General features: G+C 45.2%; 2 protein-coding genes across 2 annotated transcripts in view; both read right to left on the bottom strand.

Annotated features, from left to right (window-relative positions):
* Nucleotides 1-726: 726 nt before the first annotated feature.
* The window catches only part of LOC103183101 (tetratricopeptide repeat protein 28-like), a 49,863-nt gene continuing 33,973 nt past the window's right edge, over nucleotides 727-16,616 (bottom strand). Inside the window, exons 12-20 of the mRNA XM_007900371.2 lie at nucleotides 7,465-7,612; nucleotides 6,831-7,003; nucleotides 6,073-6,216; nucleotides 4,763-5,005; nucleotides 4,029-4,114; nucleotides 3,317-3,474; nucleotides 2,110-2,284; nucleotides 1,569-1,757; nucleotides 727-1,135 (exon numbers count right to left, since the gene is read on the bottom strand). Coding sequence (XP_007898562.2) covers nucleotides 872-1,135; nucleotides 1,569-1,757; nucleotides 2,110-2,284; nucleotides 3,317-3,474; nucleotides 4,029-4,114; nucleotides 4,763-5,005; nucleotides 6,073-6,216; nucleotides 6,831-7,003; nucleotides 7,465-7,612 — 1,580 coding nt within the window. The 3' untranslated portion in view covers nucleotides 727-871. The remainder of the gene's footprint in view (nucleotides 1,136-1,568; nucleotides 1,758-2,109; nucleotides 2,285-3,316; nucleotides 3,475-4,028; nucleotides 4,115-4,762; nucleotides 5,006-6,072; nucleotides 6,217-6,830; nucleotides 7,004-7,464; nucleotides 7,613-16,616) is intronic.
* On the bottom strand, nucleotides 8,240-10,950 carry LOC121849553 (E3 ubiquitin-protein ligase TRIM56-like). The gene is made up of 2 exons (XM_042337303.1): nucleotides 10,171-10,950; nucleotides 8,240-9,349 (listed from the first exon to the last, which is right to left on the bottom strand). The coding sequence occupies exon 1, from the start codon at nucleotides 10,715-10,717 to the stop codon at nucleotides 10,172-10,174; it is 546 nt and encodes a 181-aa protein (XP_042193237.1). The 5' UTR covers nucleotides 10,718-10,950; the 3' UTR covers nucleotides 8,240-9,349; nucleotide 10,171.

Genomic DNA, 16,616 nt, shown 5'->3' with positions numbered 1-16,616 from the left:
AAAGTGTGGTTCATTCCAAATTATCACAGACAGTGACTGTCGCCCTCTCCAGCGGGAAACTCTACTCCACTTCATTTTGCTCCCCTGAGCTTCTTTCTGATCAGGTGGTTGAGTGTTCATTCTGCCCCAAAACCCTTTTATCTCTCACTCTCTCTCTCCCTCCCTCTCTGAAGAGCTGTGAAATACTTCAATGTTACGGATCACTGTAGTAGTTTTTTTTTGGTAGCTTTCCCTGTACGTACAGGGAAATGTGTAATAATGTGAAAGCCTTCAGGACAATCTCAACATCAGCAATCTTAATACAGTATCAACATTCACAGTGGTATCAACAATCGCAATATCATCAGTCTCAATAATACAGGCCCTATTACAGACGCCCTACAGAGGCGATCTGATGTGAAACTGGTACATCAATCAATTCAACCCCTCAGCTCCAGAGAATACGCCCTCAACCTATCCAGCCTTTCATTATAGATTAGCAACCCCCGCTCTCCATCTCTGATATGATCCTTTGAAACTACATCATTAATCCCAGCATATTTTGGTGACTCAATCCATGAGTGTTTGTGGGACACTGCTGTGCGCAATTGGCTGCCACACTCCACCCGCAAAATACACAGTCAATCCACTTTGCAATATATTCTGTGAAGCGTTTGAGACATCTCAACAACATAAGGTGCTATATCAAATAATAATAATCCTTGCATTTGGTATTATTATTATTGTCTCCTTTTAGAGATGAATTATCATATGAACTCATTTAAAATGTCAATTTTGTTTTTTAATTTTGTTTTCCAGGTGCTAGCGACATCAGGGTTAGGGTTAGGATGAAATGAGCATTGCTACAGTTAAAAGATTCTTGTATTGCCACTCACACGTCAGTCAGCGCAGAACACGTGCAGACAGAGAGAGGCTGGCTGTCAGGGCAAGGCTGGATAAAGGGCAGGAAGAGGTCTTTGACTGCAGCTTGGTGTCGCAGTTGAATGTTCTCCTTCTTTTCCTTTGCGATAGATTGTGCAGCTGAACGCAATCTGATGGTCTGTTTGCCAGGGGTGGGAATGACCTGATCTGCAGGAATACGATCATAGCTCCCAGAGCTCGGTCCTTTCATCTTCACTTTCATCAGGTTACTTTTCTGGTCAAATAAAACAATCTGTCACACAACTGCATGCAATTCCCTCCTTCCTATAGCCCACAAACTACACTTTACAGATTATCCTGTGAAGAGCTTTAAGACATAAGGCACTATATCAAATACAAGGATTATTATTATTATTATATAATTATAATAATAAGACACCTCCAGACTTAAAAGCTGCTACACCAAATGCAAGAGTTATTATTTTATTGTTAGTATGCGAATGTGTGCGAGTGTGTTTTGTGTGTGTGGCTAAGTTTGAGAATGAGTGAGTGGATGAGTTTGTGTGTGGAATGTGTATGAGTGTGTGTGACTAAGTTTGAGAATGAGTGAGTTTGAGGGTGAGACTTGAGTGTGTGTGTCTGTGTGCATGTCTGAATGCTTGCACTGACTGAGTTAAACTCCCTTTCCTTGACATGGCTGCTGATACCTGTGTCGGGACCTTGGGCTCTCTCGCTCTTTCCACATTCTGCAGGGCTTGTCTGTGCCACTGCTCCACACTATGCAGGTCATCCTCCTTCTGTGCGCGGATGGCGATGAGTTTCTGTGCCAGTGTGTGCTTCACTCTCTCCTCCTCATGAGTAGCCTTGACAGACTGCCATGGAGCCTGCACCATGATCTGAACAAAGCAGAAACGCATTACAGATGAACCTGAGTCATTCAGCTCAGCAACTGCTTCAGCGCACCAACGCCAGGGCCCCAGGTTGGATGTGGGGAAACAGAATATAATGATCAAATGAGACCAGACATCACAGAATGTATCTATAACAAATGGCACAGACAATATATCACTATTTATAATTAAATCAGTGTGAGACAAGACAGAGAAAAGGCAGGATTGAAGCGATAGAAGATAGTGGTGTGAGTGTGCAACATGTCTGTCAGAGTACATTATGTGGATCCAGTGTGTGATGGGATAGTCTCTCCAGTGTGATGGTCAGTGTGTGGCTGTCCAGTGTGTGGCTGTTTACCTGCTGTCTCAGTACCAGCACCGGTTTCAAGGTCCTCAGAGAGGTCTTTGGTGGAGGGGCTGAGCTCTCACTGACAGTCGAGGGTTCCTCGGTGCCCACTCTGACTTGCGCGGCGGTTTGTTGAGGTGTAAACCGTACAGCGGAGAAGAATTTTAAGCTCCCGAGCAGTAGTGGCCTGTGGGTTGGATGAGCAGAAAATTCAATCTTTTATCATTATTCTGATAAGCAGCAGCCAGTGGCATGTCTAGGGTTGTGTAAATCCCGCAGTGCATGTTACACTGGGGCATGCTTGGGTTTAGGTGCAAGTCCCTGGGCATTCTGTACTGATACTGTACACCGACTGTACCAACTGAGATCACAGCCCACCCACATTGAAACCTAGCTCTTTGGTCTGACTCAATCCAGCACAACAACAACAAGATTACATTTGTATAGCGCCTTTCACGTCAGGAGAATGTAAACAGCAGAGAATCTACTTTCGTGGCTTCTCAGGAGGAGCCCAGCTCCTGGTGTTGTAATATTCTGCAACTCTCACCGCCCTTCCTTTCCGATGTACTTATTATTCTTTCCCCTTTCCCTCTCTTTGTAAAGTTGCTCCATTACGAGCCAAGAGGACAGCTTGCGACTCATTACTGGGCCTACGGTGACGTGTGCGTCTCGAGCAGGACCACGAGAGCGTCTGGGGTTAACTCGACTCTCTGATCGTTCCTACGTGGCAACGGCCAGCGAGAGAATCAGAGAGGTGCTCAGGGACACAATCGCTGTCTGCTCTCGTGTCCGTTGAGGTGGGACAGGGTGAAGGGGAGATCGAGTCAAGCTCCCGTGTTGGCGTTGGGCTCCCCTGGAGTTCACTCACTCCAGTACCTGCAGGAATATTCCAGGTCATTTTTATTTCTTGAATTGGCCATTATTTGGGGTTTTTCCCTGTTTTGTTCGCCTGCCTAAGATAGGCCAGGAAAGACGTGGGGGTGGACACTGTACGGGAGGTGGAGCGCGAGGGCTGTCTCTATCGGGAGTGGACCTGATGGGCCACTGGGTCTTGTTTTGCTCCTCCCATCTATACCTTCACACCGGAGTAACTGGCACCCACATGATGTACAGTGTACATCTCCTGTGATGGAGAAACTTGACAAAGAGAGGGAAAGGAGTGGGGGGGCGGGTGGGGGGAGCATAATAAATACATCACCAGACTCTGCCCTGCGCTCACATGTTGCGTTTCCTCAAGACAAAGAGAAGGCAGAGCCGCGCCTGCTCAAATCCCAGGACCTGCAGGAAGTATCTAAGATGGGGCTGGTTCCAGATGGTCGCCACTTGTTTATCTGTCAGTCTGAGACAAACCTTGGGCCACTCTCTGGTCTTCTCCAACTGTAACGGAGCAAATGCTAACATCAAAGCCTTAGAAATCAAAACAAGATCCCAAGAAATAAGACAACTTGAAGCAAATAAGACTGATCGACAGGGATTCTATGCAGTCAATTCACTTTACAGTATATTCTGTGAAGCACTTTGAGACGTATCGAGGACGTGATAAGGCGCTACATCAAATGTAAGGATTATTGTGAAGGACCATAATGAAGGACCAAGGTGCAGGACACAAGCAAGGTTGAAATAATAATAATACTAATCCTTGCATTTGATATAGCGCCTTATCACATCATCTAGACGTCTCAAAGCACTTCACAGAATGTACTGAAATGAGTAGGAAGTAGAAGGCAAAATAGATTAAGTAGTAGAGGGTAAGCAAAGCTTGATCTTTGAAGTCTGTAGATTGCAGAAAGATGGGAAAGTGAAGCAGGAGATGGTCCCGGGAAGGGAGAAAGAATAAGTAAGATGGTGAATATGGAACTTGGGAAGAACGAGGGTGGAAAATAACCCAGATGGTGAGATACAAAGGACATGAAGAACGAGATGTGACCTACCAGTGGAATGAGCAGATCCAGGTTCTCCGCACTCAAGGGCGTGATCCAGTTCAATGCATTCATACAGTGAGTGGAGTTGCAGAGATCTGAGATCAACACCACACATATTGAATCCAAAATAGCACAGAAGGAAACTTGAGGCAATCACTAGTACTCAAATTAGAAACCAAGTTCATGAAGGTTAATGTTAAAATAATATAGATTTCGGGGCAGTTTAAAGGCTGATAGAGCGTTGGTCTTTATCACAAGAAGTCTAGGATGGAGCAGCAAGCAGTGGCCACACCTCATATGGAGAACTGGGTTCAGTTTGGACGGAATACCATCAGAGAGATATACAGAGAGATGAAGTCTAATTAACTAGAATGAGGTTTGACAGACCTTAGCTGCAGGAAGCGACTGTACAATCATGTTATATATCTTTAGTGGTGAGGAGGTTATGTTTTTTTTTTAAATTGACGTGTTTAATGTAATAAATGGAATTACTTTAATAGTTCAGGTAGAGGTGTGAGACTATGAGCAGCACACACCAGGAAGCAGTAGATGACACAATTAGAGGGCACAATAGATAAGTGTGACAGGGATGGGGGTACACACTGCGTGAGTGTGACAGGGTTAGGGGTACACACTGGGTGAGTGTGACAGGGATTGGGGTACACACTGGGTAAGTGTGACAGTGTAATCAGCTGTTGCTCAGCCCGCCTCGTGGTGGAATGTGTGAAGGTTGTGACACTGACCTCTAATGGCAGAGATAGCATCCTGAGCCGGGTGGAGCAGCCCATCCTCATCCAAACGAGGAAAAATAACAGCCACGGGGTGTGTCCGGGGAATGCCAGCAGAACAAGTCGGGAGAGTCCGTGGGGTGGTCATGTACGGGATGGGACATACCAGAGGCTGGAAGTGAAAGCCCAGCAAACGGAGCAGAGAGGAGATCCCTGGGATGTTGATTATATTGGTGGTTACCTTCACTGTGGGGTAATCTGCTGGAGAGAAGGGATATGAATGCACGGAGCAATCTTAACACTCACTCAACCAACCAACCAACCAACCAGGTCACTCAGCTACTGCTGTACCGCAACCAACGCTCTTTTGCCACTAAAAAAAAATTGTACAGTTTATCCTGTGAAGTGTTTTGGGACGCCCTCCCAATGTGAAAGCCGCAACACCAAGTGTAAGGATTGTTATTATATTACTACTCTCCCCTCTGACATTCCCTGTGGCATGAGTTCAATTCCCACGTCCCTGTTTATTATGGGGGGGGTGGTGGGGTTTGTGAGAGAGAGTTCATTTCAGAACCAGTTCCCAGCTGTAATAGGAAGATAGCGAGGTGGGTATTGTGGAAGGATGAGATCAAATGGGCAAAAGGGGCTTCTTATCTCAGCCTCTCCGTAAGGGTTAATCTAGAGTGCCAGTTTATTTATCAGGGAAGAGGTTAACTGTTTTTTTCCAGTATAAATTCAAGTTTCGTGGCAAAACGCCCACAAACAGTACGAGCAAGGGAAGTTAAGCTGAGGAAGGGGAGTTTGCCTTGAGGTGGGGATCAGCTCTGGGACAGTCATCATAAGCAACAGGACAAAGGTCAGGATGTGAAAAATGTGAGGCTCTTTTTTATTTAATCTTTGGGTCAGTGCAATAGTTCACATAGCAGAGTGGGACCTATGCTGATTTAATCTGTTACAGTGTTCCTGTTTATTTAGTAAAGTAGGAGTTATTTATTGTGTATGGTGTTCCTGTTTGTGTAGTAAAGTAAGTGAAGTGGAGGAGTGGGACTAGTTGGATAGCTCTTTCAAAGAGCCGGCGCAGGCATGATGGGCCGAATGGCCTCGTTTTGTGCTGTAAGAATCTATGATTCTATTATACTCCTATGTAGAATGACTATTTATTGTGCAGAGTAAAGGAACTTTTATAGTTATGCCGTGAGTGAGTTTAGCAAGTGAATTATTATTTTGAATGGATCTTAACATTCAGAGTGTCAGACACAGAGTTAGAGGAGTTAATTAGGAGGTTAAAGTTGTGACAGGGAGATCTCTGTGTGTCCTCCCCCTACCTGTGCCAGTGTGAGCCAATCTGCTGATGGCTTCTGTTATCAGGAACAGGAGGAGTTTCAACACGGACGACATGGAGCCATGATTCACAATTATTTTGCTGAGACTGCACTGCATCTTCAGCAGCAGGGCTCGCCGGTCTGGAACTGAAACAGAAGAGTTACCCTCAGTGAGGCTCCAGCACAGTCTCATACAGACTGTCATTACCTGAGATTCTGCAATAAGCAATGAGCAGCCTGACCAGATTCTGTGCCCGATTTCCAGCCCTGCAACAATGGATGCCCTATCCCAGACAAGCTCACAATTCAGTATCAGTTTACATCAGTATGCAGCAACTGAAGGCTTCAGTGAATCGTGTATCGAAACTGCCTGTCCGTTTATCCCATTGTAATGAAGGATTCCACTTGAACCACTCTCACTCTGTGCGTGCTGTCTCTGGGATAAAACAGAGAGAGTTGTACTGAGACCTGGTGTAAACAGATAATGTTACACTGAGAAAGGGTGTAACATAGAGAGTGTTCACGTAGTTAGAAAAGGTGTAACACAAGAGAGTCAGATTGGCACAAAAGCACAAGTCTCATGTATGTGTTTAGTGTTGTTATTCTCCTTTGGACCCTACTCAGATGCTGGGTAGCCCTATCTGAATTCGATAAAATAAAGTGAAACTTTGCTCTAAAGGCCTCGGTGTGCTCTGTGTAGTTTGCTTGTACACATGCACATTTGCTGCTGGGTTGTGCTGTGCTGTCAAAGGCGCTATTACCTGCAGATATGTTGGATGCAGGATTGAGCCAATCCTGTTTCGTAGCTTGAGACAGCTCCTGATCAATGGTCTCAAGGGTCTGGTGTAACATGGCATGTTTGAGTTCCTGTAAGTTGACAAAAGTATCCAAACCCACCCACACAAAGCTGGACCAGTAATGTTTTCCTGGAAACCTGTGGAGCAAGACACATTTCCACAGTCATATTCATTCTCTTGGATGAGGACTCTCATGCAAATAATAATAATGCTTAGATTTGGCACAGTGCCTTTCACATTGGGAAGGACATCCCAAATGCTTCACAGGATATACTGTGTGTATTTTGTGGGCCAAATATAATGTAATGGAGTGGATTTTTCTTTTGAACAGTTTGCTTCTCAACAGCTTTCAGAAGAGATGTTTCACCAAAGAACTGGGGTCTTTTCTGAGGACTTTAAAGACCGTGGGGCAGAGAGTTTCTCCCAATACCCTGTTCACGCCTGGACCAGCCACTACAGAACCATACACACTCTGGTCAAGCTTCTGGTTCCTGCGTAATGAGGTTTGGGACGGACCCTGTGGTTTCTGAGTGGAATGGCCAGTCAAACACACGTACGAATGACACACGTGCATTACGCCAGTAGGTTGTGTTTATACCTGATGTCGTGCTCCAGTTGATGCCGTGCAAACTCTACTGCAATGCTGACATAAGAGCCGGTCCAAAGAGTGGTATAAAAATGGTGGTAAAACGTCAGCAAGGCCTGGTCTGGAACTGGTTTAGTCTGGATCAGAACGCAAATGGCTCCTGTTAAAAGAAGAGACAGGAATTTAATCCACAATGGCTGAGGAGCTCATTAGTGAGGCAAGGGGCCCTGCAGGGAACGCTGCCAGACATCAGTGGATTCTTAATCCATCCAGGGACATTGAGCAAGGACAGACATAAACCAAGCCACCAGTCAGGCTGGCTTTGGCACCACTAACCCTGGGCAGTCAGACAGACCATCCGTGTATATGGGTATAATATGATGAGGTGTCTGTGGATATGGATACAGTGTTATGCGTACATTATGGCATGATCTCAGTGTACATGGTGTATGTGTGTACATGGGAACACTGTGTGGGATCCGTGGATATGAGAACACTGTAGATCGAGACTTGTGGCCTCAAACACTCACCTTTACTCAGTTGGTACTTAAGACTGTGGATTTTGAAGCGCTGAAGTCATGGTTGGTTCGCACTTACAGCCAATTCACACCCACAGCCTGATCATTTAAACAGATTTTTTTNCATTGAAATCATTGCATTTTAAGAAATGCAACACTCCTGTTGATGCAAAGCTCCTGGTACCTGCTCAGCTCAGCGAGGGGCAGTCTGAGCAAGCGAGTGAGAGAGCCTGGGTGTTAAGAGACACCTTTTGACAATGTATCCAGTCATGAAGCTTCACAAATTTTATTACTACATATAAAACACACGGTCAAATGTATTACCATTGAGGAGCGAGTGGTTATGACCAAAGCCCTTGCTCTATTAGTGAGTAAGTAAACACACACCACGTAAACATAGCCTCCGACTCCCATTAGTGCCAGCTCCCAGTTTAATTTCACACATGGCAGACTGCTGTCTTGCCAGATTGGCAATTATGTAAGCAAACAGCACTGACCAAACCACAGAAAAATGCCCTGACGTCTCTATCTGCCCACTCATATACGACAGATGACAGCCCTGTGGATCTTGTGTCCGAATCTAGACATTTGCAAAAGCTTTTCATCATAATGTTTTGCTGCATATAACAATTATTTTTATATGCAGCAAAATGTTTGTAGGCAGTACCCATAGAGCCCAGAAAATACAATGTTTCACCGCTGCAAGGTCAATTTCAATCATTCCACATTCCCATTCCCAATTCTGCTTTCATGAAACACCCCGGCTGTCTATAGAGGAAGGTGCTATAAGTTTGCATGGCACAACATGTCAGTCTGGCTCAGCCGCTACAACTCTTGCCTGTGGGTGAGAAAGTTGTAGGATCAAGCCCTGCGTTGGGACTTTGAGCTCAATCTTGGCACTTCAGTGCAGTTCTGCGGTGTTGGTAGAGGTGTCATCCTTTCAATGAGATGTGAAAACTGCCTGTCTGTTCAAGTGGACGTTAAAGATCCAGGAACAACCATTCAAAATGAGAACAGAGGGTGAGTCCAGTTCATTAACCAGGGTAACCTTCAGGGTTTACACTGCAGGCATGTGGTGTTCATCCAATCGGGCAGGACAGAAATCCAAGTAATTGTTTCCAAATCTCTCGAGGATTGAACTTAGTTGAGGAAATCTTTGGCAGATAAGAGCGTAAAGTTCTTGTGGTCTTCACTTGCCCAGGGTAAAGCATAATTCATTCACTCTCCTAGACACAGAGAGAGAGAGAGACATGCAGCAGTACATTGGGTGTCAGGAACGCACTGCAAACTGCCCAGCCAGCTCAGCATTCTCTGTAGGATAGCCATAAACTCCAATCACTCTCACAGGACACAACTACTGATCTGTGAGGAACGTGCTCCTGTGGGAAACACATATCAGGAAATGAATGAAATAGAGTCAACAGGATCAATACACTGAAAGTTAAGAAAAATACAATCCACCGATGCTTTCACCAACTGTCGCTGCTACTTGACCCTACACTTCACCCACCCCTCTAATGCAATAATAATAAATAATAATAATAATTCTTGCATTTGGTGTAGTGCCTTTCACATGGGGAGCATGTCCTGAAGCGCTTCACACGATTTACAGTGACTCTGTGATCGCAGGAGAACTAGAAGCTAGGCACTAGAAAACAGAACATCAGCATTCAGTCGCACGTACAAAGTCAGGGAGATGTGGTTGTGGGCAACGTACGCAAAAAAACTCATTCTGTTGGCAATGAGAACCATGAGAACTGTTTGTGGGACGCTGCTGGGTGCAATTGGCTGCCGTATTTTGCCCACAAAATACACAGTCAATTCAATTTACAGTATATTCTGCAAAGCGTTTGAGATGTCTTGAAGACGTGACAAGGCACTATAACAAATAGAAGGATTATTATTATTATAACTAGAAAATTTTCCAAAATTGATAATCTGTGTATCGTGTAACATGCCCAGGGCTTGATGTCATCTCCACTATTTTTAACTTGATCCTTCGACCATTGCTCCAGAGATCCTCGTGCTGACCTCTAGTCTCTGTTTGTTCCAATGCTGATCTCTACCCCTCATGTACCATTGTGGGGGAGCCAGTGCTGACCTGCACTGTACAATGCTGAGCACATTACCTAGAGCCCCTATAAGTACAGCAGCGGCCCACTGTGTAAGTGTTACAGCTTCGTCACGAGTCGTGACTTACCTCAAGAGAGAGCACAGCCCTTCGATTCGTGCTGGTCTTGAGACGGCAGACTTTCCTGGTGCTGTTCTTGCGGAGGCACCGGGAGCCGTTGCCTGCTTGCCTTGGGCAGCTTTTGCCGTGCTGTGAGGGAGCTCCCCTGGGCCTGGATGTCTTCTCCGCTCAGCCAGTCACACGTGTGGCACTGGAGGATGTTCTCCTCTGCTCCGAAAGGAGCGTACAGGGTGATGCTGCCGCAGGCCGGGCAAGCTGGGCAAGCGGGATCCACAAAGCGTAAAACGTCAACGTCCTGGGCGTGTGGAGCTGCCTGCACAGGGAGCGAGATCCTAGTGCTGATGGGCAGGCTGAGCACTCCGCCAGCCTCCTCTACATCATTCACTTCTCTGCACACGGGGCACACGATCTGACAGTCGCTGAGCTCCGACAGCTTCTCCAGGCATCGCTCGCAGAAGGTGTGCAGGCACCGCGGGAGAATGCGAGGCTTGCTCTCACCCTCCACACTGTAGTCTTCCAGGCAGATGCTGCAGCGTATTATTTCAACCGGCTGCATGATATCTTGCTACTCTGGCGCTATCAATGATCTCTCTCTCTCTCACACACACAAACTCACTCATTCAAGGTTACATACCTTCCCTGAGGAATCAATTACAGCAGCGGAAAGATCCATCAACTCCCTCCGCAGGCCTTGAAGAATGGAACGTTATGAATCACAAGGAAATCGATTGAAAAAGTCCCAGAGTAGCAAGCTGAACAGGGTGCAGGGGCAAAGTCCTAACAGGTTTCGCCACTGGATTGCAGCTGTACAATCAAGAAAGGCTCTGCTGTAAGCTGGGACTGGTGAAATAAAAATGAAACACCTTTTCCCAGCTGTCACAGGTATACTTTCGTCTTAATTTAGCCCGGTTTCTCACACGTCTTCTGGTTCCCTTTAGGGTTGTCCCTTAAGCACTCTGAGATGCTGTTCCGCGCGAAGGGCGCTATATAAATGCAAGCTGCTGTTGTTATTTCCCAGCAGTAACAAAGGCAGGTATTAAATGCGTCTTGATTCCTGCTGGTCTGGGCTGGGCTTCACAAATAGGAAATAGCAAAGAAGGGTCCTTTTCAAGATCACTTTAGGAGATATTGGATTCTTTCAGGCTCTAAAAGCAGAACGTCTTTCCGACCTCTATTCCCAGATGTGTGCTTCTTTATATGAGGCCTGTGTACTTTTTCCTACCTGAGCCCTTCCTGCCATCGATGGTCCGAACTGGACAAGGACAGCGAAACATAGCAGACGGTGTCTCACGCTGGTAAGATGAGTAGATGCCACGTAGCTCTGCATTCCGAAGCCTTGTAGTTTCAGTTTACCTTATGCCTGATTATCATTTAATAGCCCTCCGTACCTCAATAGATCTTTGCACCACTTCATGCAGACACTCTGTTCTCACATCACCTCAGGTAAACTAGATAATAATCCTTGCATTTGCTACAGCACCTTCAAAACTGCACGTCTCAACATGCTTCACATAATTTACAATCCAGTACAATTTACATATTATCTAGCACCTTTCACATCAGAACATGGACTGTAGGGGGGACTTACTGTAAAGGTGGCATCCCTCGGATGAAACGTTAAGTCGAGGTACCGTCTGCCGGTTCACGGGGATATTAAGATTCTATGGACTATTTGAAAAGAGAAGGGAGTTTCTCTAGTGTCCTGGCCAACAATACCCCAGATACAATTTACCATTCACTTCATGACTGGGCATGGGATATTGCTGTGTGCAAATTGGTTGCCCCATTTGCCTACAACTGCACAGTCAGTGCACATCACAGTTAAATCCTGTGAAGCACTTTGAGACTCCGGTGAGGGGAATCCAGAACCAAGAGGGCGTAATCTTAAAATTAGAGCCAGGCTATTTAGGGGTGAAATCAGGAAGCACTTTTTCAAACAAAAGGTAGTGGAAATCTGCAACTTTCTCCCCCAAAAAGGCTGGATCAATTGAAATTTTCAAAACTGAGGTCGACAGATTTTTGTTAGGTCAGGGTATCAAGGGATATGGAGCAAAGGGCGGGTAAATGGAGTTGAGGTACAGATCAACCATGATCTAAAAGAATGCCGGAACAGGCTCTAGGGGTTGAATGGCCTACTCCTGTTCCTATGAGACAATATGATAAGGCGCTATATTATATTATGTGGGGCACTTTGCTGTGTGCAAAATTAGCTGCCCACTTTCGCCATCATATACATACTCACTACGCTTTACAGTGAATCCTGCGAAGCGCTTTGAGACATTCTCCTGAAACAAAAAGGTGCTATATTGAATACAAGGAGTATTATTAGCAGTAGTAGAAGTATGTAGGACAAGACCTGCTATTCTGGATGTGCCATTTGCTGCATTACTGCTCTTTAGCCGCTGTGTGGTGCTCAGTCACATAAACTCCTCGAAAAGCAGGAAACCCTCATGAGGTTCCAACAATCAGCCGATTTACTGCCTAACAGCCTCCAGCCTCAACACCCCACCCATGCCCCCTCCGCTGTGCTTAAGACATATTCGGGATTCAAAATAAACCCGGGCATTTCCTAGTAAAAGATATACGACATTACCAGCTCTACAGCAGATTGTTTCATTGTGACGGCACACACCGACCTCAGTGGGGAAAAGGGACAGATTCCAATCACCAGCCATCAATTTTTGTAATAAAACAGCCTCCAGAGATGAATCCCAAACCTGATGCTATGTTACCCTTTACACATTGATTGCCTTCTTAGAACACCTCGCAAAAGCAGATTGATACGAGCCAAGTCTTTTTAAAAAAAAGTTATTACGAGGTGATCACTGCCCATTCAGTATAAAATGAAGATTCCCTGTTCCTGTTATTCAGGGCATTAAATGGTTGTTCCCTTTGTAACTAAAAAAGATGTTGTTTATTCAGCAAGGTAACCATCACAACATAAAATGGCGTGGAGAGCCTTGTGCTTGGAGGACGTGTTACAATGCTTGCTGTGGGCTTCTATGTCTGTTGATTTCTGTTAGTCAGTGTAACAGATGGTGCACCTCAGGCAATGCAGCAGGAGCGAGGAGTCTGCTTTCAGCAGCACCGAGCTCCTTCCAGTCACCGTGAAGCCATCTTGTCTTTTCTTGTCCAAAGTGACTGAAAGCAGCACGTTGGGCATGTTGAGGGAGCAGTGCTGTTCTGCACTCTTACTGCTCACCTCACAGAGGGTAAACAAGAAGGAAGCCTATCAGATTCTGCATTCCCAGTTCTGTAATTTCACTTTCTTTTCTAATTCTCTCACCATTAAGCCTTACCTAACACAGGCTGACCTTGCCTCCACTCACTGATCATTCTGTGTGACAGAGAGCTGTTATAGTGTACGTGTGCCTCTGTCACACTATTACTCTTGTACTGTAACCACATGAGCAGCTTTACGCACTTGACACAGAAGGTTCGACGATTAACCATTTAACATTGCACAGACACAAATGAACCACAGCAACAGAGCTAAAGGTCACTAGGTGCCCTGAGGTACACCTTGCTGATGGCCTGAGATAGCCCACGGCTCTTGAGCACACCAGAAATGCCAGGAACGCATCAAAGATCAATCACACTGCTACGGATTTCAGGGAGTATCGTCACTTCTTGCTTTGCAGACGTCTTTCCGCATTAGTCAAGAAAGCCCTCGACTCTGAACAATCCCTGGAATCTGGGAAACTCTGGGTCACTGGTACAGCCAGTGTCCTGGCCAACAATCCTGCAGATAAAATTGTTCATTCACTTCATGGCTGTTTGTGGGACACTGCTGCGCAAACAAGCTGCCACATTTGCTTGCAAATACATAATCACCACACTCTAACCTAAGTAAATCCTGTGAAGCACTATGAGACGATTCAACGACATACTAAGGCTGGGTATCAAATGCAAGGATTATTATTATTTATTAAGATAATGCTGTGACACTAATACTGTAAAACTGTAACCAGACCCTCTGTAGCACTAGCAGAGTATTAAACTATTCTAATATTATGTTAACACTAGAAGCTACGGAGAATGCAGTCAACCCCCCACCCCCCCACCCTGCAGTTACAAACCCATGCAATTGTTCCAGCACTCGCTCCTGGATTAATCAGTTCAGATAATAATAACTGAGGAATCTCTCGCAGGGCCTTACAGCCTCGACCTAAATATGTTGTCTGGAGTTTTTCATTCCCTGTCAGCGAGCTCCCGATATTGTGCACCGTTCACTGTGCACCATCCCACATCTCTGTATGATGCCAGATCAATTGACTGTCTAGGTTGACACTCCAGGGCAATGCTGGGGGAGCACTGCATTGTCAGAGGTGCCATCCTTCAGATGAGATGTTTTTGAGTACAAGATCCTCGTCCTCACTTTTAAATCCCTCCACCATCTTGCCCCACCCTAGCTCTACCAATCTTCCCGCTCTCTCCGCTCGGCAAGCACTGGTCTGCTTCACATCCATCACTCTGCCCAACCATCAGGAGTTGAGCTTTCAGCCTATCTTCCCCTTCTTTGTGGAAATTCATCCCAGAGACCCTTCACATTGCCCCTTCCCTCACTTCCTTCAAGGTCCATCCCAAGACCTTCCTCTTTGACTGGGCCTTTAGTCATCTGCCCTTCCATCACCCCCATCCCCTTGAATCCAACCCCCAAGTCGGGTGCAAACCCTCACCTTGGGACATCCTTCTATCGTGAAAGGTGTTATATAAATGCAATTTGTTGTTGTAAACGAATGTCCTGCCTACCTGTTCAGGTGGATGTTAAAGATCCCATGGTACTATTCAAAAAGAGATTGGAGTTTCCTCCGGTGTCTTGGCCAACAATCCTCCCAATAAAATTGATCATTCACTTCATGGCTCTTTGAAGGGCATTGCAGTCTGAAAATTGACTGCCACGTTCACCCACAAATAAGTTCAGTCAATGCACCACCTTACAGTATATCCTGCAAATCACCAGGTCCTCCCAACGTGAAAGGTGCTGTATCAAATCCAAAGAATACTTTTTTTTTAACAACCCACAAATATTAGAATGGCAGACCTGCTGTAAATGAAACAGTTGTACAAGAATCTTGAGAAGTGGTAGGATTCACTGCAATCTAAATGAACTCTTACTGGCAGCTGTGAATATTCCCTACAGTCCTAGTCTGAAGCTTAGTACAAGTAATCTCTGCATTTGATATAACAATAATATTTGCATTTGATACAGCACCTTATCACATCATTGAGACGTTTCAAAGCACTCCACAAAATATACTGCTGTAAAGTGAATTGGCTATATTTTGTGGGCGATATAGAACGTCAAATCATCACCAAGTGTTTCACAGGTAATTGCTATCAAGTGTAGTGACCTTGTAATTGTAGGCCAATGTGACAGCTGATTCATGCACAGCAAGGTCCCACAAACCAATTTATTTAAAGGCTTGTTACATGGTATGTTACAGCACAGAAGTGGACCATTCAGCCCAAATAGTCCGCACCCGTGTTTATACTACACAGGAGCTTCCACCCCCTCCTAAAATCCCTCTCCTACCCACTCTCTATCCCCTTCTGCCTCATGTATGTATCTAGTTTCTTCTTAAATACGTTGATGGTTTTTTTGCTTCACCCACAGCTTCAGGCAAGAGTCCCACATTCCCACCATTCTCTGCAAAAAGGAAATTCCTTTTTAAACCTTTTAGATCTGTTACTGTCTCTTAGATTTGTGCCTTTTCATTCTGGACTCACCAACAAGTAGAAACAGTCTATTAAATGCCTACATTATTGAATCATTTCATAATATTAAACATCTTGATCAGGTCCCCTTTCAATCGACTTATCTCCAGAGAGAAAAGAAAAACATTATCTGGATTGTTGGCCAAGAAACATGAAAAATTTCCTTCTCCTTTTAATAGTAGATATTTACCGTTCGGTTGAACAGACAGACGGGACCTCGGTTTAACATCTCATTCAAAGATCAGTACCTCTGATAAAACAATACTTTGCGCACTCCACCCACCCCCTCTTGCGCACTGCAATTAGAGTGTCAACTTAGCTTGAACCTACAAGTTTTCCTGTGTGGGATGGGGTATTTTGCACTTTGAGGTAGTTTTGCATTATTTATATTCTTGAGGTTATTCAGTGAGTAAATTCAAAGCTTGGGTCCAGCATTATTAATAACTTCTGTTGTGCTGTGGAAAAAGTGACCCAAATGATGGAGTTGCTATAATTTCAGTTCACAAAGGTCTCTTTCATTTCCTGTGACTCTGTCTGATGGTTTGTTTGATGATGCCAATTCATTGTTTGTTAAAATCTTTTATACACTAACTATGAGGTGTATCTCACCATCAGCTTTATGTTCGCCCACGATTGTTAGTCAATTGGCGGACTGCTTTCTGGGGGGGGTAATGGTTTGTGTGTCAGCCTGGCGCAGTGGTAGCTCTGAGTCAGAAGGGCGTTTCACCCACAAAATA

Source organism: Callorhinchus milii, unplaced genomic scaffold, assembly GCF_018977255.1.
Source record: "Callorhinchus milii isolate IMCB2004 unplaced genomic scaffold, IMCB_Cmil_1.0 Scaffold8, whole genome shotgun sequence".
NCBI lineage: Eukaryota > Metazoa > Chordata > Chondrichthyes > Chimaeriformes > Callorhinchidae > Callorhinchus > Callorhinchus milii.
The sequence above is the reverse complement of the archived record's forward strand: the minus strand, read 5'-3'. Positions and strand labels throughout refer to the sequence as shown.

Coding starts and splice junctions, on each gene's coding strand:
- LOC121849553 (XM_042337303.1), bottom strand. CDS start 10,717: ATGCAGCCGGTTGAAATAATACGCTGCAGCATCTGCCTGGAAGACTAC.